The sequence below is a fragment of the Myotis daubentonii genome, chromosome 14 (genome assembly GCF_963259705.1).
Source record: "Myotis daubentonii chromosome 14, mMyoDau2.1, whole genome shotgun sequence".
Lineage (NCBI taxonomy): Eukaryota > Metazoa > Chordata > Mammalia > Chiroptera > Vespertilionidae > Myotis > Myotis daubentonii.
In genome coordinates, this window is record NC_081853.1 from 19,379,930 (window position 1) to 19,403,082 (window position 23,153).

The window sequence follows — 23,153 nt, forward strand, 5'->3', positions numbered from 1 at the left end:
GAAACTGAATGACGGCGATTGGTGGCTCAGGAGCTGTGGGTGGGGCCTGAGGCAGGGACCGAGCCTTGGTTGGGCAAATCTTGAAGCAGGTGGGCGGGGCCAAGAAGGAAGGGGGTCTCACCTCTCAGGGAAACAGCAGGGGGCGCAGGGGGCCTGGGGAGCGGGGACCCACACGGGGCCAGAAAATACTGGGCCCCGGAACAGGCCCGTGGTGGTGGGCAGGGTCCAGGGCGGAACTCAACCCCAACCCACTGAGCCCGCTCCGGCCCAGGGGAAGGGAGAGGGTCTTAAACGCAAGGGGACAGGCACAGGCTCGCAGGGGCGGGAGCTCAAAAGCAGGGGAGCCCTGGGTCTGCGTCCGCTCCTGTTGGGGTGGGGCCTGGCTCACCTCCCTCTCGCTGAAGCGCAGTGGGTGCCCCGAGAGCGTGGTGACATAGCCTTCCTCCAGCAGGTCCGGGCTGCGCAGCTGCCGGCAGCCCACCACGTGGTAGCGGAACACCAGCTGGCGATGGGCTCCAATCCGGGCCAGTTCATCCTGGAGGAGGAATCGTCAGGGTGAAGGGGGGCCCTGTGCCGCCTTCGCCACGCAGCACCCAGCCCTCCAGCCTTGCCCCTGGGAGCTGTTACCCGCGACAGGTTGGTCATTAGATCTGTATGCGGCACGAAGACTGTGAAAGGCCCGTTGCCCTTGACCTCATTGTATTTCTGGGGGAAGAGGGGAGACAGCTGGAGTGGAAGGGGGGCAGCCCCGGACCAACTCGGGGCCCCCATGGATCTTCCGGGAAGGACTTGGATTCTGAGAGACCAGACCAGCCAACCCCCTGAGCAAACGAGATCGCCAAGGCCCAGGCAGGCGGGGCCCGTGGTCAGGGCCCCCAGGCAGGACAGGAAGTGGTGGCAGGTCACTCACCAGGAGGTGGAGGCTGAAGAATGAGGCGTTCCTGTCGTGAAGGAGTTCCTGGGGGGGAGGGGGGAGGGGGGAGGGGGGTGGGGGAGACCAGCTCAGATTTGGGACGGCCCTCACTTAGGGCCCGGTGCCTGTCCCCGCACCTGCAGCCCAAGGTCTGGCCAAGACAGAGATGAGGACAGGAAAGCCAGGGGGTCCGAGCTAGGGGCAGGATTAGTTTCATGGACCATAGGCCCGGCGGAGTCAGGAGTCAGGCTCAGGGTAATGGTTGGGGCCAGGATCAGGATCAAATCATGGGTCAGACCCAAGTGGGACACAGCCAAGGCTGGGTCAGGAGTCCGACTTGGGCATCATTACCAGGCTGACTCGGCCACGGCAGGTGAAACCATCGCCCACACTGTGGGCTGGGTCACAGGTGCACGTCCTCTGACCATCTCCGGTGCTTTTGCACACAGCATAGGCGCTGCAGCCTCCATTATTCTGGCGCAAGGACAGGAGAGAGACTTCAGTAGCTCCCAGGACTGTTCTGCCCCAACCAGCCCTGGGAAAGGGGCCAGGAAGATGCCTGTCCAACACCCCTGACCCCCCAAAGCTGTTTCCTACTGAGCAGCCAGTTTTGAGCCTATGGGGAGGCAGCTCATCCTTCAGAGGCCCTTAGAACCCTGCTGCGGACAAGGAGGGCTGGTTCCTGCCTGGTCTCCTCCCCCTTGAAATGGGGCGGGGCTTGGGGCCTGACCTGGGAGCAGGGGTCCAGGAGCTCACAGGTCCGGATGCCGTCCCCATGGTAACCCTCGCGGCAGCTGCAGGAGACCTGTCCCAAATCCTGATTCGGGGGCTGCTGGGACCCAAGAGTGGGCCAGCACCCTGGACAGGAGTACCTGCCCCCCAGCCCTGGTCACCCCCCTACCAGGGCCCAACCCTGCTGTGCTGACCTGCTGAGGACCTGTGGGAATACATTCTGCATGCACGTGGCAGCCCCCATGGTGGATGAGACAGCTGTTAGCTTCTGGGGGAAGAGACATTGCGATGAGGGGGGCCTTGGGTGCCCCCTGCATTCATCCATTCATTTGGATGCTCATCCCCTACTCTCCACAGCCTCAGAACCCACACCCCGTGTGCCCCTCAGCCCTTCTTAGTCCGACTGAGATCAATGCAACCAGACCCCTGGTCCCACATACACCCAGGTTGGGGATCCCAGCCTCACCCTGGCACAGCTCCCCATCGCCCGTGTAGCCATCCAGGCAGGTGCATGTCCACTGCCCAGGCGCCACCTTGGTGCAGTTGGCGTGGGGGGAGCAGCCCCCATTGTGGCGAGCACAGGGGTCCACCTCTAGGTAGATGATCCCAGGGAGTTGTGAGGAACAGGCACGGGATGGAGTGGGGACAGGGGAGGCAAGGGCGAAGGGAAAGGTCAGAGGGCGGCTACGACCCGAGTGGGCGAGGGAGAGACTGGATAGGAGGAGTGGAGAGGGTTCTGCAGGGAAAGCCACCCCAAAATTTCATGGGGAACTCGGGGCTTCAGTGTGGCTGGACCTGAACAGGAGGTGCCGTTGCCCGAGTACCCCGCGGCACAGACGCAGGCAGGGGCCGCCGCCGGCGAGTCCTGCATGCAGCTGGGAGGGGTGACAGCAGTCAGCTGATGCCCGCCCAGCCCCTGCCCTGACCCCAGTCCCCCCACCCACTGCCCACCTGCTCCAGGCCGAGCTCACTCACTTGGCATTCGGGTCGCACTTCGTTGGGCAGTGAGGGCCAGAGATTTCTGGGGAGTAGGAGGATGGGAGGGTTCTGGTCATTCAGACCCAGGAACTGCCTCCCAGGGTCACCTGCCTCCCCTTTGGGGCCACTCACTCTGGTCACAGCGTCGGCCCTGCCAGCCCACATTACAGACACAGCTTCCGTCCCCTCGCAGCCCCTCCTGGCACAGCCCGTGGGCACAGGCACACACTGGGAGTGGACAAAGGAGGACGGGAGTTACCCGCGGCTTCTGTCCTGCCCCTGCTGCAGTATCTCCGTGACTGCTGTCTGCGGCCAGGATACCGACCGCTCCTGCCCCCTCCCAGGTCCTCACCTCCAGTGCAGTTGGGCCCGTAGCGGCCCAGCTCACACATCTCACAGGCTGTTCCGTGGAAGCCCTCGTGGCAGCGGCACTCCCCACTGCCCAGAAGCCTGTCCTGGCACTGTCCGCGGCCCGAGCACACCCCACCCAGACCCCCCGGGCATGGCTCGCACAGGGTGCCAAAGAAACCGGGGCAGCAGTCGGGCACCTGCGGGGAGGGGTGCAAGGAGAGGCCCGCACAGGCCAGGACAGACATCAAGGAGACGCAAAATGCTGGGAGTGGGGAGGGCATCTTGGGAACAAAGCCATAGAACAAAGCCAGCGGATCCAGGGGGAAGGAGCCCACGGACAGCCCTCCCCGTGGCGGGGCTGTGCCAGGTCCCACAGTGAGGGGCCGCGCTGGGCCCAGGTGCTGCCCCTGGGGCTTGGCTGATGGCTCACTCTGGGCCTCTCTCCCCCTCCCCCCCCCTCCCTGGGGGCATGGCCCCAGGAACAAACACTGGCCCGTCTGGCCTCGACCTGTCTCTTCCCCTTTTCCTGGGCCCTTGCTTCACTGGCCTTGTCTAGTCCCAACCCTGCTTCTGCCCTTGACATCTAATCTGGGCTCTCCCCGGGCCCCCACTTCATTCTGGTCAAAGATATGGGTGTGAAGGCTCAGGGCAAACCTGGATCTTCTTGGCACACGTGTAAGAGCAGCCCCGGGAGAAGGAATAGCCAGATCGGTAGATGCAGCTCTTCTTGGGAGTGTCCTGCAAATGGGAACAGGCAGGAGGGCTCAGCTGGTGGCTTGGGTAGGGCAGGACTGTGACTGGGGAGACAGACAGAGGGACCACAGGTATCAGAGGGTAAGGCATGAGCAGGAGAGCAGAGGGGCAGCTAGATGAGACACAGAGACCTGCTGAGAAGAGGGCGGGCAGGACCCAGGCCTGGGCCACAGGTCACAGGCCTCCGGGTGCAAGTCTGAGTGAGGCCTGCTCCGGGCAGACCTGGGCCCAGGCCTCCTGGCCTCGACCAGGGAGTGGAGAGGCCACGCCCTCCCAGTGCCCCACACCGGGGTGAGCAGAGCTGGGGCAGTGGGAGCAGGCGAGGCGGGATGGGGTGCGCCAGTGCAGCCTCACCTCCAGCTCGAAGCCCCGAGAGCAGCGGAATTTCCGGGAGCAGTTCACACATTTCTCCTGGGGGGGGGGGTGTTGCAGAGCGTCAGGTGGTCCTGGGAGGAGGCCCCAAACCATCTTCCTTCCCTTCCGGCTGACAGCTCTCCTATCCCGACCAAGGTTCCCGCCCGACAGGCCGCACCTCCCAGCTCTGAAAGGCTGCTGCCCTCCCCTGGCCCCGCAGCTCACCCTCAGGGGCTCTTACCCGCAGGGACTCAGCGTGGCTGTGCAGGCAGCGGCTGGAGCCCGCCGTCAGGACGCCCGACAGGCCGAAGAGCGAGCTGCCCGGAGCCTCCAGCACCGGGCCTTCCAGCGGCACGTGGTTCACCTCAGGCTGGGAAGTGGGGCAGGAGGCTCAGCCCAGCCCAGCCCAGCCCACCCTCACCCCAGGGCTGGGCTATCTCCACGAACAGGGGGCTCCCAGACGGAGGAACTCCAAAGAGGGGGCTCACGGTCAGGTCTCCCTGTCCCCACAAACCTGGCCACTGTGGTTGTAGAAGACAAGCCAGTGAGCCGGGCCCAGGAGGGAGTTGCGGTGTCCGCCCCTCTGCAGGGTTTCCGAGGAGAGCGCCTCCCCCAGGACCACATGGTGTCGCACTGTGTCCGCATCCTGAGGGAAGGAGAAGCTCAGGGCGACCCAGGGCCCTGGATGTGGCTGGCATTCCACCCATCGTGCCCCTTTGCGCCCCCCCCCCGACCCCGTGACCTCACCAGGCTGCTGTGGTTGCCCTGAGCCTCCAGAGAGTGATTTGTGGGCACGAAGATGGTGTAGGCGGTGGCAGCCTCAATCTGGGGCACCAGACTGTAGTTCTAGGGACAGGGGTCAGGGTCAGGGAATGGCATAATAGCATCATCACCCTGGGTCCTGACTCTGGGGCTGGCCAGCGCCTCCACACCTGGGGAAGGGCGCCCCGACCATGAACTCCCCTCTCCGCTCGCCTCACCTGCAGCAGCTCCCGGAAGAGGCGGAAGGCAGGCACTGAGTCCAGCTGCTGCAGCAGGCCCCGCCCCCCCGGCGCGTCCTTTCTTGGAGGCAGTAGGACCTGTAACAGAGCATGGGGCTAGTGAGCATGTCACCGCCCTCAGCCTGCCTGGGCAGTGCCCTGGGCACACTCCCCTCCACCATACCTGGCTGAGGACGTGTAGGACACCGTTGGTGGCAAGGAGGTCAGCCACGTCCAAGCTGGCATTCTGCACCCAGACTTTCTGGAAAGCAGCAGGCAGAGCTCAGCCACAGTGGACACAGGCAGACACGTAAGAGTGGGTGTAGCACCAACAGAGAGGCTGCTGGGCACACAGGCACCCACAGGTGGCCCTCAGCCTGGTCCAGACACCCTCAGACTCAGGAGTAACCAGATGGGCACACGGACCCTCAGCAAGGCCCATGCATGAAAGGAGGGTGTGTACACACACAGATGGACAGACAACTCCTGGCAGGGCGGTCACTGCTAGACCAAACACTGCCCAGCCCAGCGGCAAAAGTGTCCCTGGCACACCCTCTGAGCCCAGCCCTGAGCAGGGCGAGGTGACCCCAATCTCAACCCCTGGGGTCCCTGGTCCAGGAAGCCTGCAGTCACTCAAGTTCCCGCCCGTGCCCTGCACGGTCCCACCTTCTGCCCAGAGTTCACCACGTACCCCACTGATGTTGTGAATCTCCCAGCGTGTGGTGGGGCTCAGGGTGGCCACCTCCTGCCCGCCCAGCCGGGCCAGCTCCTCCTCAGAGAGGGCCCCCTGGAGAAAATGGGCCCTGTGGGGATAGTGGGGGGACCATGGGACAGATCAGTGTAACCTGCAGAGACCTCTGGGACAGGGCTCTACCCAGGGGTGGGCACATGCCAGGCAGAGAACCCCGGGAGGAGCTGGTCTCACACAGAAACCGCCTCCCAGGGCCCGACCCTGGCTGCCCACCTGACCAGTTGTGGCAACATCCTCGGCTGCAGCCAGAAGGCCTGGTCCTCAGGGCTCAGCCTGTGGATGGCAGACTCAGAGGGCACCAGGGCTGTGACTCGGCTGTCGGCAGGAAGCGTGATGCCAGCTCTCTGTGCATGCCGTGTGCAGAGGGACGGGAGGAGGGTGAAGGCAGCCCCCACCCTGAGATCGCCTGCTCCCAGCCTCCAGGCCTGCCCCCCTGCACCGCTAGGGAGATGTGATGGGGCACCCGTGTCCAGGAGGCCTCCTGGATGTGAGCCCCACCCAGCATTCTGCCCTGTCCTACCTTAACCCACTGGTAGAAGGCAGAGAAGTGGGCATTTGCCTCCAGCTCCTAGGGGAAGGAAAGAGCTGAGGCCATGGGCTTAGGGACAAACCTCAGCCTCTCTCCCCCCTCAGGGACCCCAGCACTGCCCCTTCCTACCTGGGGTGCATGGGAGGGCCCCTCCCCCAGCACAGGGAACCACTCACCCGGAAGATGTCTCCGTAGCAACTGAAGCCATCACCCCCATAGCCAGGGGGGCATGTGCAGACCCGCTGGCCTCCCCCCACTGCCTGGCAGGTGGCCTGGGGTGGGGGTGGGGCAGAGAATCATGGCCCTCCATTTAGCACCCATGTGGCAAGCTGGACAGCACCCCCCCGTCCTCCATCTCTCAGTCCACCCTGGCCACCCACCCTCCTACCATCCGCCTTTCCAACTACTTGTCCCCACCGGTTGCCTCTCCAGCCGCCCCGGCTGCATTGCCCCTGGTGTGCCTGGCCGCTCAGATCACTGTGCAGTTGACCTCACCCACCCCGTCACGACAGACGAGTCATGGAGGCCCAGGTCTGGGGAGGCCTGTACCCTCAGGAAAGGAGCTAGCTGGCCAAAGGTGTGGCTCCGGGAAGCCTCCGGAATACGCCTCCGGAATACACCGGTAGCGGCATGGTGGCCTCAGAGCGAGCGAGATAGGGGACAGCGAGGAGCGAGGAGTGACCTTGAGAGGAGTGTAGAGGGCGGGCAGTGGGGGTCAGGGCAGAGAGCAGGCTGGGCAATGCTGGGCCGTAATCAAGAGTGAAAGCTCTATCCTGTGGCAAGGGGGTGACACTGTTTGGATTTGGGGTTTAGAAAGATGTCGGTTCTGACCAGAGACAGGGACACCCAGAGAGCTGCAGCCGAGGCCCACCCTGGAGGGACCCCCCAGGCTCCAAGCCTTCTCACCAGGTCATGGCAGCCACCATTGCCTGCTCGGCAGGGGTCGATAGGGCTGCACGAGTAGCCGTCCCCCGCGAATCCCAGTTTGCAGGTGCACCGGCTCTGGAGAGGGGAGCAGAGGGCCTCATCTCGCCAGGAGCACCCCCTTGGCTCCTCTGGGAGGCCTGGAGCTCCCCCCAGCCCCACCTTGGAGAGCTGTGCTCCTGATGGGGAGCCTGGCTCTCGGGATGAGTCCGGGAGTGATGGCATCGGCAGGGAAGTAACCATGGAGACCCTGCCAGGGCCGCTGGGGTCAGCGGGATGGGGTGAGCGGACTGGTGTTTGCCAAGGGCAAACCCTGCTCCCCTGCTCAGCAGCTCCGATCCTTCCCACTGTCATTTAGAGGCCTGTCCTCACTGCAGGTGACTGCCTGGCGAGACTCCCCAGATCGCAGCTGCCCTTGTTTGCCAGTTGGGGCATCTCAGCTTTACTCCAGCCCTCAGGTCTGGACGTGAAAGCGCCTGGTGGAGTTTGGAGCTCGGTGCTCATGCGCAGGTGAGCTCTCACTGCGAAGGCCCCTGGGCTGGTGGCTCCGGCCACGGTGGTGTGGGAGCACAGGGAGCCCAGGGGGCCGTGAAGAGGCTGATCCTGAAGCAGCCAGGCCTGGCCTCCCCGCTGGCGTATTAGATGCTCTTGAATGCCAGTTCGCCCTCGAGTGTATCAGGCTGAAACGCTTCACATGGAAGGCCCCGGTTCTGAGACGCTGAGTCTGGGATTGACATGCCCATGAGTGTAAAGATTTGGGCTGTCACTCCCCTGGGGCAGGGGTCTCCTCCTGATGTGCTCAACATCCAGTTCCTGCATTTAGAACAGGAACTAGCGTGGAACAGGCTCTGATGACACGTGGGAAGCCGATGAGTGAGTGAATGGACTGACTGCCAGGGACGCTGGCCCCAGTGCCCAGTTAGAGCAGAGAACTCACTGGTTTGGTTATAAGAGTTCTTTATCCCTGAGAAACAGGAGTCTCGGCCTCTGATTTAGAAAAAATGCTGCCTAGACTGGCCCTGGAATGCGCTTTCCATTAAAACTCTAGGAGCCGTGCCCGGCCTGTGTGGTGCGGCTGGTTGGATGTTGTCCCATGCCCCAGGAGGCCACCCGTTTGATTCCTGGGTGGGGCACATGCCCGGGTTGTGGGCTCGATCCCCAGTAGGAGGCGTGCAGGAGGGAGCCGATGTTTCTCTCTCCCTCTCCCTTCCTCTCTCCGAAATCAATAAAAAACATTTTAAAAAAATCCATATGCTCTAACATTATAAAAAAAAAAAAAAAATCTCCCGGAGCCTCTCATGGCTTCCAGCACGTGTCTGATGCTTCCAGGTCGTACGACTCAGTACTTCAGATCTGGTTCTCATTTGTGTCTGAGACTTGAGACCCGGAGCTTCAGTTCTCGGAGTGGAATTCCTGGAGTCAGCGGGGGTGTGGGGAGAGGACCCAGGACGGGTGTCCCCCACCCTACGCTGCTGCCCCAGGCCGGCTGTGCCTCACCTGCCCGGGGCCCACATAGCTGCAGAGGGCGTCAGCGTGGCAGCCGCCTCGCGTGTCCAGCTCACACACGTCAATGGCTACGCAGACATGGCCGTCCCCGCTCCAGCCTTTGTGGCATGTGCAGTTGTGGGTGCCCAGGGCCCCAGGGACACACTCGGCCTGTGAGAGCCACGGATAAACGAGTCAGGGCAGAGGGCAGAGGGCAGAGGAGTCCCTCCTCCCGCCCCTGAAGCAGGACTCAGTGGACAAGGAGACTGACGTTCTCTGAGCAGCCACCACGGTCGGGGCGGGAGCAGGGGTTGCTGGGTGCGCAGGAGAAGCCATCGCCCTCAAAGCCATCGAGACAGAGGCACCTGGGGGAGGGGGAGGGAGGGGCCTCCAGTGAACCTCTGGGCGAGGCTAGAGGCTGAGCAGTGACGTCATGGACGGGCAGAGAGGAAGCTCGAGCCCTCACCTGGCGGTGCCCCCCTGGCTAACACAGCGGGCGTGCAGGTGGCAGTTCTGGGCCTGCTCCGTGGACCCACAGCTCCCTGTGGACTCGTTGCAGAAGCGCCCGCTGAAGCCTGGGGCACATGTGCCACTCTGACACCCCCCCCCACTGCCTGGACGATTGTCACATAGACCATGGACACAGCCGCAATCTGTAGGGAGGAGAGGGGAGCAGGGAAACTAAGGCAAGGGCAGAGCTGGCTGGGAGCCAATGCCGTTGGGGGAGTGCTGGGAACGGGTGGGCAGAGGAAATGAGAGGGGCATTTGCTGCTTTCAGTCACCCCTGCCCGCAGGTCCCCCACCCAGTTCTCTCTGTCTGACCGAAATCCCGGATGCCTTAGATTAAACCGCGGTTCTCTTCCTGTCCGGGGTGAAGGAGACATCGACTTCTGCTCCCAAGTCCTCCCCCGCTCCTGGGGCTGACCCCTTCCTCCTGGGCTCTGTCCCCTTCCTGGGGCCCCCAGCCCCTTCCCAAGCAGAACCCTACTCTCCCTGGCAGGCAGCCGGGCCAGGACACCCACCTTCCTGGCACTGGTCTCCGTGCTTGTTTGGGTTGGAGCAGATGTGGCAGGCGACGCCCTTGTAGTCTGGGAAGCAGAGGCAGGCCCCGTTGCCCAGGACCCCATCGCTGCACTGGCGATGGGCGGGGGCAGGTCAGTCACGGGGGGGGTCTCCACACCCCCCCCAACACCTGCTCCTGTGCTGACTGGGCTCCCCTGGTGACCTCCCGCATCTTCCAGGTCACGTGCTGCCCAGAGCTGCCCCCTAAAGGGCTCCAGGCCTGGAGGCTTCACGGTGACGCCTGCCCAACCTAGACAGCTCCTCGGCCCTTCCCTGGCCAGGCGTAAAGTAACCCCATGTCACAAAGTGGCGAAAACAGGCCACAGAAGAAAACCTCTCGCAAACAGCCTTTAGGAAAGTAGATATAAACAGCTGTCAGGTAATTATTTCTAACTATAATATGACTCCACCTCCATGCCTCGATGTGGGGAACCAGAGGCCAGATAGGCTTGGCTCAGACACACAGCCAGTCACCGGCCGCCTGGAGAAGTCTACCCCCCGCCCATCTCAGCCCGGGGCAGGGGGACTCACGTTGCCTTTGCCATAGCAGGGGTTGGAGAAGCCCCCAGGACACTGCGCACAGTCAGGCCCAAAGAACCCTTTGCAGCAGTCAGGTTTCTGTAAGAGATGGAGCGTGTCCGCCCCATGCCACCCCCACGGCCCCAGCTGCTGCTGCCGCCGGGCCCCTTCTCTAGAGCAAGGGGGTGGTGAGGCCCCCCTGGGACACCCTCTCCGCCATTAGGATGGCACATCTCTCTGAGGAGGGCAGCCGCTCGGCCCAGCCTGGGGGCCCCGGGGAGAAGCGAGTGCCCCAGGTCACAGGGGACAGCGTGCCCGCCCAGGCTCACCAGGAAGGTCTGGTTGCAGTAGTGGGCGCAGCCCTTCTTCAGGATGTTGAGCCCAGAAGGGTCATGGGTGTAGACACACTCCTCGGGGGACAAGTCCTGGGGTGGGCCATGCCAAGCTGGTCAGCAGGTATGGGTCCCGGGCAGCCTTGGGCATGAGTCCTCAGCTCCCTGGGTCCAGCACTCCCACCCTCGGCAGGGCTGAGGGGTGCTGAACCTCCAGGTCCAGCCTCACCTCCCAGCCCCACGGCCCCACCCTGACCCCGGGCACTCAGGAGACAACCCTCAGGGCGGGGCCAAGCTCTGCTCACCAGCTTCACGCTGTCAGGCGGGCAGGTGCTACTGGTGTTCAGGGCGTGGCAGTCCACACAGGAGCCCTGCGCAGGGCACGGGGAGGGGGAGAGCGTTAGTCCTGGTTTATGTGTTCACCCTGAGAAAGTGGCATGGAGCCGAGGGCTGGGTCTGAGACAGAGGCAACAGCAGGAGGGCCAGGAGATGGCGTGTGGGCAGAGGGCAGACAAGAACCAAGGCCCTGCGGTAGGAAGGAGCGTAGGGTGAGTGTGAGTGCTGGGCCTGGGCAGGGAGGCTGCAGACAGGGGCGGAAGATGCGAGAGAGGCCTCAAAGGCATGACGAGCAGCAGGGGATGCGGGCGAGTCCAGGCGGGTCTGTGGGGTCTGTGGCCGGGCCAGAGCCACCACCAGCCCACCCTCGGGGGTGACCCCTCCACAAGCAGCACTGGGTCTCAGCACGGCCGGCTGTGCGGTGTGCGCTCACCACCACAATCTTGTGCTGCTCCCGGCTGCAGTGCTTGGGCAGGATGGGCAGGATGGTTGGGGGCAGCAGGATGCCCTCCAGCATGTGGATCACGCCATTGGCAGCCGGCACATCCACCCTCCGCAACGGGACGCCCTCGGGTCCCAGCAGGATGCGCCCCTGTAGCAGAGCCCAGTGGGTAACAGCAGGCTCCGCCCCGCCCCTGCCTCCGCCTCCCCTCCCTGCTGTCCTCCCTCCCTTCTCCTGGAGAATGCTTCCTGCCCTGGCAACAGGGCTCCAGCCTCAGTGCCCTGACCACATGGTTTCTGCCAGGGAGCACCCCACCCATGTGCTCTCCCTCCTCCTCCTTGGAGCCCTCCCAGCCTGTTGGGCGCCGGGAGGATTTGATCTGTGCTGCCGCCCACATGACCCCCACCAGGGCCTGCTGGCCGTAGGCTTGGAGCGTGAAGGCAGGTCTGAAAGAGGCCGAATGACTGGCCACTCCTCACCAGCCCCTCCATTCATTCCCGGTGCTCCTGCCCTCACCTCCGCGGAGATGTTCACAGCCAGGACCTGGTTGGCCATGGTGAGGACGCGGCCCTTGGAGATGAGTTTCTCAACGGTCAGCTGGGGCAGAGGAGAGGGTGGCCTTAGGCTGGGCACTAGCCACACACCTTGGGGCCACACCTGGTCCTCCCTGGTGACGATACTCTGCCATCTAGTAGTCCAGACGGGCAAGGAAAGGAGAAGGGCCCCTGGGAAGGCCGGAGCCCACACACAAACCCCCGACAGACAGCCTCGGGTGCAAGCTGGCCACCCTCTGGGAGGGAGACCCTCACCTGGCCACGGTCGTAGATGTGGTACCTCACCAGCTCCTGCAGTTTGGAGAGACCCTGGCAGGGGACAGAGGGCTTGGCTGCTGGAGGCCTGGTAGGGGAGAGGGCAGCCCTCGTGCCCCCCATGTCCCCGGCGAGCTTACTGCTGTGAAGAGGTAGATCAGGCGGCCGTCACGCAAGCTGTCCACAGCCTCGTTGCTTGGGGCAAAGACTGTGAAGGGCCCGGGCCCGTCCAGGATGGCGGGCAGCCCACAGTTCTGTGGTGGTGGGAGGGAGGCTCAGGGGGGCTGTGTGGCCAGCCCCCCCTTCTGAGCCCTGCCTGGGAACTCCCACCAGGAGTAAGGGTAGACATCAACAGTGGGTCCTGCAGAACCTCAGGATGGTGACGGGCAAGTTCTAGGATGGGGGCAGGGGCAAAGGCCTGTGCCACTCCAGAACCTCAGGTCACTGTGAGCCAGAGTCCGGACAATAAGGGGCCCTGGCCCAAAAGATCAGCCTGACTAGGACCTTTCCCCCAGACTCACCTCTAGGATGGTTTCAAACCGGCTGAAGGCCTCCGTGGAGGCAAGGATCTGGCCAATGGTTTTCTGTAGGAAGGAACAAGCATCAGGGCCTCCGAGGAGTCCTCCATGAGGCTGCTTCAGCTCGAGGCAGCTCTAGCCCTGCCCAGCACCACCTCTCTACATTCTGTGGGGGCAGAGGTCACCCAGTGGCAAGGGTGGGGGAAAGGACGACACTGGCTTGCCTTGGCGTCAGTCGGGAGCTCTGGTGGGGGCTGCCACCGCAGGACAGAGACGACGTGGAAGACGCCGTTAGCTGCTGGGTAGTTGGCCTTGTGGACGGTGAATGTTTGCTGGGGCAGGTCTTTGTATTTGTAGGAGTATTTCTGCTGAGAAATGAGACCCCTGGCTCTGATTCCACATGCCAGCCCCCGGGCCTGACTCTGTCCCACCTTTGCTGGAGCCGTGTCCCCGCACCTGGGGCCTTAGTCCCCGGTCCCCCTTCCTCACCATGAAGCGGTTGAAAGTGACAGTGATCTCCTGCCCCGCCAGTGTCCACCACCTGCGTGTTTGCTGCTGGGTCCCCAAGTCCTCCAGGATGTGCTGCCCGGCGATGATGTGCTGTCTGCACAGCTGCTGGGTATAGGATGTCTGTGGGCACAAGGGGATCGAGTGCCTAGGGGGCCTGGGGCAGGTGGTCCTCTTCATGCCACCCTGCTCGAGCTACGGAGGGGATAAATGCCTCCCAGGCCTCAGTTCCCCAGCGGGTAGAGGCCTGGGGCAGGGTCCAGGAAGGAGGCAAGGGCCACGGCCAGCTCCTCAGTGGGGAGGGGCTCACGTTCATGGTCCAGGAGATCCTGGAGGAGAGGGATGGCACCAGCACGGTGAATGGGCCCGATGTGGTGAGGATCTCCCGGCAGCCCTGGTCTGGAGGACAGGAGGGGGTGCGTCAGAATGGATCTGGGGAGACCCTAAGGGAGCGGTTCTCAACCTGTGGGCCGCGACCCCTTTGGGGGTCGAACGACCCTTTCACAGGGATCGCCAAAGACCATCGGAAAACACATATGTAATTACATATTGTTTTTGTGATTAATCACGATGCTTTAATTATGTTCACTTTGTAACAATGAAATTGGGGGTCACCACAACATGAGGAACTGTATTAAAGGGTCGCGGCATTAGGAAGGTTGAGAACCACTGCCCTAAGGCTTCGGTCCTTGGTTTTGGAGAGCTGTGCTAGGGGGCACTGGATCCAGGTCTAGGGTAGATGTGGGCCCCAGGGTCTGGGGGACTAGCTCCCACCTCCAGCATGCACCCTCCACAGACACTCTGCCTCCATAGTACTTGGGCCGAAAAGCAAGCTATGTCTGCAGAGTCCGCCCTGCAGGAGAGCTGGCTCAGGGGCGAGGCCACACACCCAGCATGGCAAGAGCGGTTCTCAGTCCCAGGGTCCTGGTCACACTGGCACTGGCCTTCTGCACCTCGTGGAGCAGGTGTCCGTAGCAGGCGCGCCCATCCCCCACCTGGTCCTCCTTGCACACACAGCTAGGGGGCAGAGAACTGATCAGGGCAGAAGGCGGGTCCAGTCCCCACCTCCTGGCCCACCCCCACCTGTCCCCACAGGGCCTTGAGCTGAGGGTGCACACCTCCCCTCGCCCAGCCCACCCTCTCTGCCCTGCCCGGGTGCCCAGCCCTAGGCCCCTGTGCCCACCTGGTCTTTCCATCCGGGGTCACCTGGCAGGTAGCTGACCGGTCACAGGAGAAGGGGGAACAGTAGGCAAAGCAGCCTGCAGAGGCGTTGCCGTTGATGCTGACCAGGCCTGGCTTACACGTGCAGGAGGCCTGGGCAGGGCCAGAGGGTGACATCAGGTCCGTGAGGACTGCTGGCATCTGCCACACCCACCGAGCTCTGCTCGGTCCCCAAAACCGCCCTCCGAGAAGAGGGTGTCGTTCCCTCCCCATTTCACAAATGGGCAGCTGAGGCCCAGGGTTCCACGGCCAGTGTGCTGGGTGGTGGAGGGCTCACCTTGCCGGGCCCCTCGTACAGACATAAGGTAGAGTTGCTGGGGCAGCCACCATTGCTGGTGCTGCACGGGTCCTGGGGCAGACACACTGTCCCGTCGCCATAGTAGTTCTCGGGGCAGCGGCACTGTGCCTGCCCGGTGGGGCTCACGGAGCACTGGGCCACCGGGGAACAGGGCGATGGCCGGCAGGGGTCAGGGGCTGCAGGGCAGAGAGAAAGCCCAAGTGAGCTGAGCTCCCAAGAGCCTGTCTCCTCCACAGCTTCCAGCGGGATGGCTCAGAGGGGGTGAGCAGGCTGACCCAGACTCTGGGGACAAGCCCCCTTCACCTCCCTCAGGGACAGCTCTTCCTCCCTATAAATGGGCAGATGGCACGTGCTGGTTTAAAAGGACATCCTCCCAGTGCCTGCTCACCCTGCCCTCGGTCACAGTCTTACCTTGGCATTCGCTGCCCTGCTGGGTGTAGGGAGGCAGGCACCTGCAGGCGGGGGCCTCTGCAGAGCAGTGGGAGTTGCGGGGACAGTGCAGGGCCTGGCACACGGGCAGCTCTGTGTGGAGAGGGGAGAGTATTGCAGTGGCCGAAACCCCAGGTTGGAAAAGAACACGGGAGCAGAGGTGCTCTGCCCAAATTGCTGTGCGACTCTGGCCAGCGCCCTGCCCTCTCTGAGCCTCAGACGAGACCTCCCTCTCCCCCTGACCAGCTGTGCACCTCTCCTACTTAGAAAGAAATCGGGGTGCAGAGAGTTCCTGCTGAGGTTCAGGCTTCATCTGTCACCCAGTCGGCCCCTCCTGTTCTGGCCACCAAGGACCCGCTGCCCAGGATGTCCCCGTAGCACTGCTCACCTTGGTCACAGTGGGGTCCAGTGTATCCAGCAAAGCACAGGCAGCTCCCATCCCCGAGTGGCCCATGTCTGCACACGCCATGCACACAGCTGCACACTGGGAAGAACACCCAGGGACAGGTGGGACCCTAACCCCGAGGAGGGCAAACTTTTTGACTCGAGGGCCACAATGGGTTCTTAAACTGGACCGGAGGGCCGGAACAAAAGCACGGATGGAGTGTTTGTGTGAACTAATATAAATTCAAAGTAAACATCATTACATAAAAGGGTACGGTCTTTTTTTCTTTTAGTTTTATTCATTTCAAACGGGCCGGATCCGGCCCGCGGGCCGTAGTTTGCCCACGGCTGCCCTAGCCTCACCCAGGGACACACGGGACATCAAGCCCCTGCCCCCTGCATTTCCAGAATTCAGCTCCAACAGGCACAACTTCGAGTGCAGAGCTGTGCGGCAGGACTACAGGGTGGCAGGAGCCAGGGAGGCACCTGGCCCAGGCTGGAGGCTCAGGTGGGCTTCAGAAGGCCCTCCAGGAGGCCCCCAAGAACCTGTGCAAGGGCTGGAGGTGTGATGAACCAGTTTGTGTCCCTAGAGGGGAAGCTAAAGGCTGGGGGGCTGGGAGAGAGGCTGGTGGGGCTGGTTGTAGAGCTGGGTCTCCACAGGCCCCCACAGGGACACTGGCTGGCCCTCCTGCCAGAGCTCACCTGACTGACAGGCAGGCCCGAACAGGTTGGGGTCTCGGCACTCCTGGCAGGCGGAGCCACTGAAGTTTTCCTGGTGGAGGAGCACAGCCAGTCAGAGCGGCCCCTCCACGGTGTCCTTCCCCCCCCCCCCCCCGCCCCCGCCTGCCAACTCACCTGGCACACGCAGGTCCCATTCCCGTCTATGCCATCCAGGCAGGTGCCATGGCCGTTGCACGGGGTCCCTGCCCCTCCAGGGCACTCTGTGGACCCCCCATCCAATAATTCAGCTGTGGTCTGAGAACTTTAGATTCATCCCTGACCCCAGCAGCTCTTGGTGGCCCCTGCCCAAGGCAGCCAGAGTCAGGCGGCCAGCTGTGTTGGCTCAGTAAGTGTCCATTAAGTGAACACGGTGGAGGGGAATGCAGGCAGATGCTGCAGATGGGGAGCCCAGGGCTGGGTGTTAGGAACTAAGTGGGGACCCCTTGCTGTACCATAGCACTGGGACCCCCCCAATACCATAGCACTGGGACCCCCAATACCATAGCACTGAAAGACCCCTGTACCATAGCACTGAAAGACCCCACCACCACTGTACCATACCATAGCACTGGGAACCCCCCTGTACCATAGCACTGGGACCCCCCAATACCATAGCACTGGGACACCCCTGTACCATAGCCCTGGAACCCCCCAATACCATAGCACTGGGACCCCCAGTAGCCAGGGCAGCAGGCCTTCTGCACCACGTCCTTCCAGCATCCCACACTGCAGCCGCTCATGGACACCAGAGAGCCCCCTAGCTGCACCTCGTAGCTGAGGATAAAGGATGGACAGGGAGGTGGGCAGGGGAGTAGGTAGAACAGTAGGCAGGGTGGTAGGTAGGGTGGTGGGCAGGGCTCCCAGCCTGCAGCTCCCACCCCAGCCTCCTGACATGTAGGTTGCAATGTTCCTACTCCACCTGCCCTCTATGTGCCGGGCCCAGAGTGGAGCACAGGGCCTGGCACACAGTAGATACTTAATAAACACCACCTGCCCCACCCTCTTGCTTGTTCTTCCATCTTCCCCACTGGAGAACCAACAAATGTGTAGATAAGTGAGACCCTGCCAGGCCCCTCCTGTCCCCCTGACACCCCACAGGATGACCCTGAAGTGGGCAAGGATGGGGTGGGGTCCACACCGGCAGTCCTGTGATATCTTCTCCGGGAACTCACGCAGCCAGCCCGAGGGACACACCCGCTTCTTGATGGCAGGGCACACGGTACAGGGTATGTGAGTGACAAACTTGGTCTTCACATCGCAGCGTCTGGACCACACCTGGGCCATGGGTTGGATTTGGAATGAGGGGCCTGGACCCTGGACCAGTCCTGACTCTGTCCTGACCAGGCAGGGCCTCGCATCCCTCTCCAGGCTTTGGTTTCCCACCTGCTTAGTGGGGATGCGAGGAGGACAGGGAAGGCCCCGAGACACGGGGATACCTGCCTGCCACGGTTGTGACTGCCATGGCATGTCCCTATGTCCACAGCCGCATACCTCTGCCCAGGGCCCCGCAGGCATGGCCAGAAGTCTCAGAGTCTATACTTCCGACACGAAGAGAATCTAGTCACTTTGTCCCACCTCAACCCATTCAGATGGGGAAACTGAACCCCCCAGTGGGTGGCCCTTGCTCAGAGCTACCCAGTGACCGCGTGCAAATCAGGGATTAGAACCCGAACTTTCCACCTAGTGCTAAGTCTCACCTTTCACTTAAAAATAAAACAGTAAATGATGTGGCTGACACTGGGAGGGGAGACCTGTCCCCACTCTGCTCCGAGCATATCTGCACCTGTTGCCAAATGACCTTCCGCAAGCCGAAGGGACCCAGGAGCCTGCCCAGACCCGGAGGCTGGCTCTCGTGGGCAGGCATGCGAGGGCATCTGTCACGGTCTGGGAGCCCTGACCCAGGGCCTGGCTCACGGCCCCACTCGCTGGACCCAGTGGTCCACTGTCCATCATCAAATGGGCAATGCTGGCGGTGAGGGAGCTGAGAGGAGCCAGGCTGCAGGCCCAGGCAACTTCCTGGAGGAGGTGACAATTGAGGTAGGACCTGAAGGAGGCAGGAGACTTGGCCGAGGCCATTGAGGCTCAGTTTGTGTTTTAAAGGGCTCTCTGGCTGCTGCAAGGAAAACAGAGGTGGGGGTTGTTGGGAGAGGCTGCCCCCCCCCCCGCCCCCAGAGTACCAAGAAAGCCCTGCAGCCACGTTCACATAGCTCCTGCAAGCCCCTCCCTGGGGCTGCCTCTACAGCAACTAAGTCCCAACAACCGACAGCACGGTACCTCAGAGGGACGGAAGCAATGTGAGTGGGAGAAGGGGCCACGGGAAGGTGTGCCTGGTGAAGGGGGAGCTTGGGGAACGGCCTGGAAGGCTAAGATGTTTTCATCTAGAAAATGCTGACCACACTGGTCCAAAGAGCGCAGGACATCTCTTTCCTAGAACACATCATGGATGTGGGCTCTCAAAGCGAGAAGAGAAACGGCCTTTTGCCACCGCTGTGATTTGCCCTTTTCCGCTCAAGCCTCTGCGGTCTGCAGAGGGAAGTTGCTGCGAGCGGCCTCAGGGCCGGGAGTGAGGTCTCATTCCCCACCCCAGGCTGGGTCTTTGCTGAGCCAGGGAGCGGCTAGGAAGTTGGGCAACTCCAGGGTTTGGCAGCTGCTGGCTCAGGGCAAAGGCTCAGCAGGCAGCGGGCTTCCCGGAGGGCCACCTGGACACCTCGCTGGGCACCGCTGCCAGGTTGCTCATCTCGGGCCAGCTCTTAGAGGAACGCTGGTCGGCCCTGGAGAGGGGCTCCGGGCAATGAGAGCACAGGGCCCTCGCTCTCTGCCCAAATGGCAGGTGGATTCGGGCACAGGAGGAGGCCGGAGCCCTGTGTGCTGGTGGACACTCATCACAGGACTTCTCACTTGTAAATCTGTGGGAAATCACACTCCTCCTGGGACCCCACAGGCAGGCACTCAGGTCCCCCTGCGAGGTGGCCTGGAAGGAGCATGAGCAGCCCCCGCCCCCAGTCTCACTGTCACTGCTCGTCCCGCTGGGCAGAGTGAGGCTGGATCACATCCAAGTGCTGACTCAGATTCCCTTTTTCCTGGGGCACCTCGGGATCTGCCCGAGCCAGGCGGGTGCTGCCCCCCTCCCTGCCCAAATCCAGAACTAATTTTGCAATGTCTGCTTCCCACAGAGACGCTGCTGGGGAAGTTGAGGACCCGAGGTGCTGAGTCTATTGTGAGAACATGGAAGAAATTCCCCCCAAAAAGTGGGGGTCCAGGGCGCAGAACTGAAGTCCCTCAGAATAAGGGGCCCCCAACCTGCTTCCCCTGCCTGGATCAATGCCCCTCTGCCTTCAAACCCTGCTGGGGACCACAGCTCACTCCTAGCACGGAGGTGCGTGGTCACAGGCTGTGGAAGGGACAGGTGCTAAGACCCCCTCCCCCAGGAAGCCGGCCGTGCCTCTCCCGGCTGACCCGCCCCTCACTGGCTGTGACCCAGAGGCCATCCCTTCCCCTCAGAGCCTCAGTTTCCTACTATTTAGTGGGTCTCACACAGCACAGGATGCTGAGAGGGCTGAGTGGCTGACGGTGTGTGAGGAGGCCAGCAATGCTGTGTCCCTGTCAACAAGAACCCCGACCCAGGCTGCCGAGCCCCAGCCCCGGCGTGCAGGCTCAGAGGTGGTCAGAGCCCTGGCTCTCCAACAAGGAAAAAGTCCCATCTGAAACACCTCACTGACCCCTGATCCCAGAACATGAGGAGATAGCAAGGCTCTGAAATCCCCTTGCATTGTGCACATGGGAAACTGAGGCAGGGAGGGAGCAGGAAACCACCTGCAGGAACAGCTTGTAACCCTCGGCTCTTCCACCATCACCGTCACCTGTCCAGCCTCAGACCCGCCCGTCCCCATCCCTGACCTGGCCCTGAGCCTGGCGAGGCCCATTCGCTTGCCTCTTCCCGGAGGGACCGCGAGGAGCACAAGAGAAAACGCCCAAAGGTGGCAGGGCCCTGGGTTACCATCCTGATGCTGCCTGGCACTGGGATCCTGGTAAACCCTTCCTCTCCCCCGACCTCAGTCTGCCTGTTAGTGATACGGGGACAGAAGCAACTGCCCCGAGACCAGATGAACTTGGCCATGCAGGGGAGGGTCCCTCACCTGGAGGCCGGCCCCAGCCTGGTGACTCTCTCCATACTTAGGATGGAAGGCTCTTCCAGAAACTCCAGTTGGGACAGTGTCCCTGTTATGGGGCCTGGGGGACCGCGGAGGGGAAGCCTGGAGGGTGGGATCACATGGGCCTGAGGGCCCCACACCAGGACCCCTCTGCTGCTCCCACACTGCGGGTGGGCGGGGAATTGCAGGTGGTGGCCTGGGCACAGCCGAGCTGGACTGACCTGAGCACCATCCTTGGGCCTTGGCTTCCTAGGGGCGGGGAGAGGGTGAGGGGATAATACTGGGTGTGCCAGGGCTGTGTGCTCGGTAAACGGCAGTTCCTAGGCGTGAGGGTGTTGTCGTTGGCTGCCATTTACCCAGATAAACTGAGGTCAGTAGACCTATTCTGCCGCCGGGCACTCTGGGGGTTGGGACAGGCACACACACGCGTCACACATACCCAGCACCCACACACATCTGTGCCATGCGAGCCTCTTGGTCAGCCCTGCGAGGGTTAGAAATCACAACTCTAATCTTCAGGCCAGGGACACAGAAACCGGGCCTCAGTCCGGGCTGGAGGGCAGGAAGACAGGCCTGGCTCTGTGCCTCTCACCCTCAGGCTTGGAAGACCGAGGGACGGCTGCCCACACCACACCACACCACACCACACCACACCACACCACACCACACCACACCACACCACACGGCAGGCTGGCTGGGCACCGTTAGAGCAGAGCAGGCTGCCACCCCAAGCAGCCACACACAGAGCTCAGCCTAAGGAGATGCTCAGGGAAGGTCAGACATGTACCAGCTGCTCATGTGTCCCCAGACCTGTGTCCGACCTGTGTCCACTCCCTCCCTGCTCCCACCACTGGCCAGCAGGGCCTGGGCACCTGGATAACCCCCTGCTACTGGCTCACACTCACCTTCTGCCCCCCGACGAGGCGGGAGCCTGCTAGGCAGACGGCCAGGAGGCCGAGCAGGAGGAGGCCCCGGGGCCCTGCCATGGACAGCGGTGGCTGGCAGGCACACTGTCCAGGACAGAGCTGGGGCAGCCTGGGAGGGGAATGAGCTCTGGGAGGCAGGCACAGGGCGGGCAAGTGGGATGGGGGCGGGCACTCGCTTTAAAAGCAGCCTCGAGGCCCCGCCAGCTCACCCCCACAGGAACCCGCCAGGATTTCCTCCTGCCTATCAGCAGCCTGCAGGCGGAAGGGAAGGTGCTGGCTACTGACCCCTGCATGGTTGGCCTAGGCCCTGCTGGGGCTTCCTGGCCCCGGGACCTTCTCCTGGCACCACAGTCTCCAAGTCCACCATTAGCCACGAACCTGGGGTCTATCAGAGGCTGAGAAACAAATCCAAATGCAAATGCACACCACTCTCCACCCCAAGCATCTGCAGAGGGCCTGGGGGATTCAGCCCCTGAATCAGGTTTGTGTGCATCAACCTTTCCAACTGCCGAGGGCAGGAGCAGGCCTCGGACACCCTGCCAGGCTCTGTGCCAAGTGGACAGTGGACCGCTCCTCCTCTCACCTGCCCCAGCTACCCCTCCGACTAGCCCAGCCCCAGCCTTATCCCTACCCCTCCCTTCTCCCCCCAAGAGCCTCTGCATTGCTCTGCCTCCCGATTCATCCATCTGTTCTCCGCTCAGGAGCCCTGCTCTGCACACCTGTCCACGCCAGGCCGGCCTCCCTGACCTCTGCGGCTCTCCCTCACCCTGTCCCAGCCACGTCAAACAGCTGCCTTGCTGCTGTCACTCCAGCCCTACTCTCAGGGAATGACCTCAAGGTCCAGTCTTAGCCAAAAGGTCACCAGCCTTCATCTCCTCATAGCACTGGCCACAAGCTGACCCTGGTTGATTTCATTTTTTGTCCCCTGCTGGGATGTGATGGGAGAACAGGGACAGGATCTGATTGGTTACACAGCAGAAGCTCAATACAGATTTGCAGCACAAATGAATGAATGAATGAATGAATGAATGACGGTGGCCACTTTCATTATCCCTGTTACTGGTGGGGAAACTGAGGCTCAGAGGGGGCTAGGTAACTTGTCTAAGGAAGATCAAATCCCACGACTGCTGCCCAAAGAGTGTGCCCACCCGACACTGTACAGCCTCTCCCAGTAGGTCAAGTCCTCACTGGGCCAGGCTGGTCAGCTGTTAACATGTTGGGCTGTGGGGCCTGGGACAGTAGCCCAGGCGGCGAGGCCTCCGTGTGCCATACCTGGGAATGGTGCACCTTGCCTCTGGGATCACTGTCCTGTTTACAGAGGACTGAGATAAAAGAGGCAGGTGGCCATCTGTACATGCCTTTGATAATGGCCTCTCTGGGGGAAGCCTTGTCCCCTGCCCCCTCCTACTCATCCTCAGCAGGCTCCCATTCCCCTTCCAGCTGGTGGGGACACTGGCCGGTCTGTGATCTGGCTGAGGAGGTTCAGTGGGGAGACCCTTTAGGGGCTCCCCCAACACCCCATCTTCCTGAGGGCGATGGGTCCGCTAGGCCAGGATCCCCAACTGCTGGCACCAAGGAAAACAGAGCAGAAGCAGGCTTGGGAGCCAGGTTGGCCGCTCCTCCCTCATCTTCTCCCTGGTCCTCCCCAAATGGCCCTGCACCTTGGAGACGGAGGCTTCTGATGGGACCAGGATGAGGGAGGAGGCAAGTGGGCTTAAGGGCCCTGCTCTGGAGTAGGTAGAAATGAGT

At 62.4% G+C, this 23,153-nt stretch overlaps 1 protein-coding gene across 4 annotated transcripts in view; it reads right to left on the reverse strand.

The window, feature by feature from the left end:
- STAB1 (stabilin 1) overlaps nt 1-21,567 on the reverse strand; it is a 26,618-nt gene extending 5,051 nt beyond the window's left edge. For 3 of the 4 annotated variants that reach the window (XR_009448501.1, XM_059663363.1, XM_059663361.1), the window contains exons 1-48: nt 21,384-21,567; nt 17,466-17,602; nt 16,986-17,101; nt 16,463-16,548; nt 16,310-16,379; nt 15,612-15,707; nt 15,206-15,316; nt 14,774-14,970; nt 14,459-14,589; nt 14,165-14,292; nt 13,586-13,674; nt 13,258-13,398; nt 12,993-13,136; nt 12,772-12,834; nt 12,391-12,504; nt 12,251-12,304; nt 11,958-12,038; nt 11,433-11,591; nt 10,969-11,034; nt 10,661-10,756; nt 10,344-10,430; nt 9,773-9,884; nt 9,217-9,403; nt 9,022-9,115; nt 8,763-8,921; nt 7,248-7,343; nt 6,518-6,613; nt 6,333-6,380; nt 6,026-6,156; nt 5,753-5,864; nt 5,246-5,323; nt 5,062-5,160; nt 4,829-4,927; nt 4,596-4,727; nt 4,323-4,451; nt 4,082-4,138; nt 3,629-3,712; nt 2,976-3,171; nt 2,756-2,851; nt 2,621-2,666; nt 2,441-2,520; nt 2,112-2,237; nt 1,840-1,913; nt 1,644-1,718; nt 1,265-1,387; nt 911-958; nt 628-705; nt 389-535 (exon numbers count right to left, since the gene is read on the reverse strand). Coding sequence is in view for 3 of the 4 variants with exons in the window: in XM_059663363.1 (XP_059519346.1) it covers nt 389-535; nt 628-705; nt 911-958; nt 1,265-1,387; nt 1,644-1,718; nt 1,840-1,913; nt 2,112-2,237; nt 2,441-2,520; nt 2,621-2,666; nt 2,756-2,851; nt 2,976-3,171; nt 3,629-3,712; nt 4,082-4,138; nt 4,323-4,451; nt 4,596-4,727; nt 4,829-4,927; nt 5,062-5,160; nt 5,246-5,323; nt 5,753-5,864; nt 6,026-6,156; nt 6,333-6,380; nt 6,518-6,613; nt 7,248-7,343; nt 8,763-8,921; nt 9,022-9,115; nt 9,217-9,403; nt 9,773-9,884; nt 10,344-10,430; nt 10,661-10,756; nt 10,969-11,034; nt 11,433-11,591; nt 11,958-12,038; nt 12,251-12,304; nt 12,391-12,504; nt 12,772-12,834; nt 12,993-13,136; nt 13,258-13,398; nt 13,586-13,674; nt 14,165-14,292; nt 14,459-14,589; nt 14,774-14,970; nt 15,206-15,316; nt 15,612-15,707; nt 16,310-16,379; nt 16,463-16,548; nt 16,986-17,101; nt 17,466-17,602; nt 21,384-21,464 (5,049 nt within the window). In the remaining variant the exon portion in view is untranslated. The remainder of the gene's footprint in view (nt 1-388; nt 536-627; nt 706-910; nt 959-1,264; nt 1,388-1,643; nt 1,719-1,839; nt 1,914-2,111; nt 2,238-2,440; nt 2,521-2,620; nt 2,667-2,755; nt 2,852-2,975; nt 3,172-3,628; nt 3,713-4,081; nt 4,139-4,322; nt 4,452-4,595; nt 4,728-4,828; nt 4,928-5,061; nt 5,161-5,245; nt 5,324-5,752; nt 5,865-6,025; nt 6,157-6,332; nt 6,381-6,517; nt 6,614-7,247; nt 7,344-8,762; nt 8,922-9,021; nt 9,116-9,216; nt 9,404-9,772; nt 9,885-10,343; nt 10,431-10,660; nt 10,757-10,968; nt 11,035-11,432; nt 11,592-11,957; nt 12,039-12,250; nt 12,305-12,390; nt 12,505-12,771; nt 12,835-12,992; nt 13,137-13,257; nt 13,399-13,585; nt 13,675-14,164; nt 14,293-14,458; nt 14,590-14,773; nt 14,971-15,205; nt 15,317-15,611; nt 15,708-16,309; nt 16,380-16,462; nt 16,549-16,985; nt 17,102-17,465; nt 17,603-21,383) is intronic. The other variant, XM_059663362.1, reaches the window with a different exon arrangement.
- Nucleotides 21,568-23,153: the final 1,586 nt, after the last annotated feature.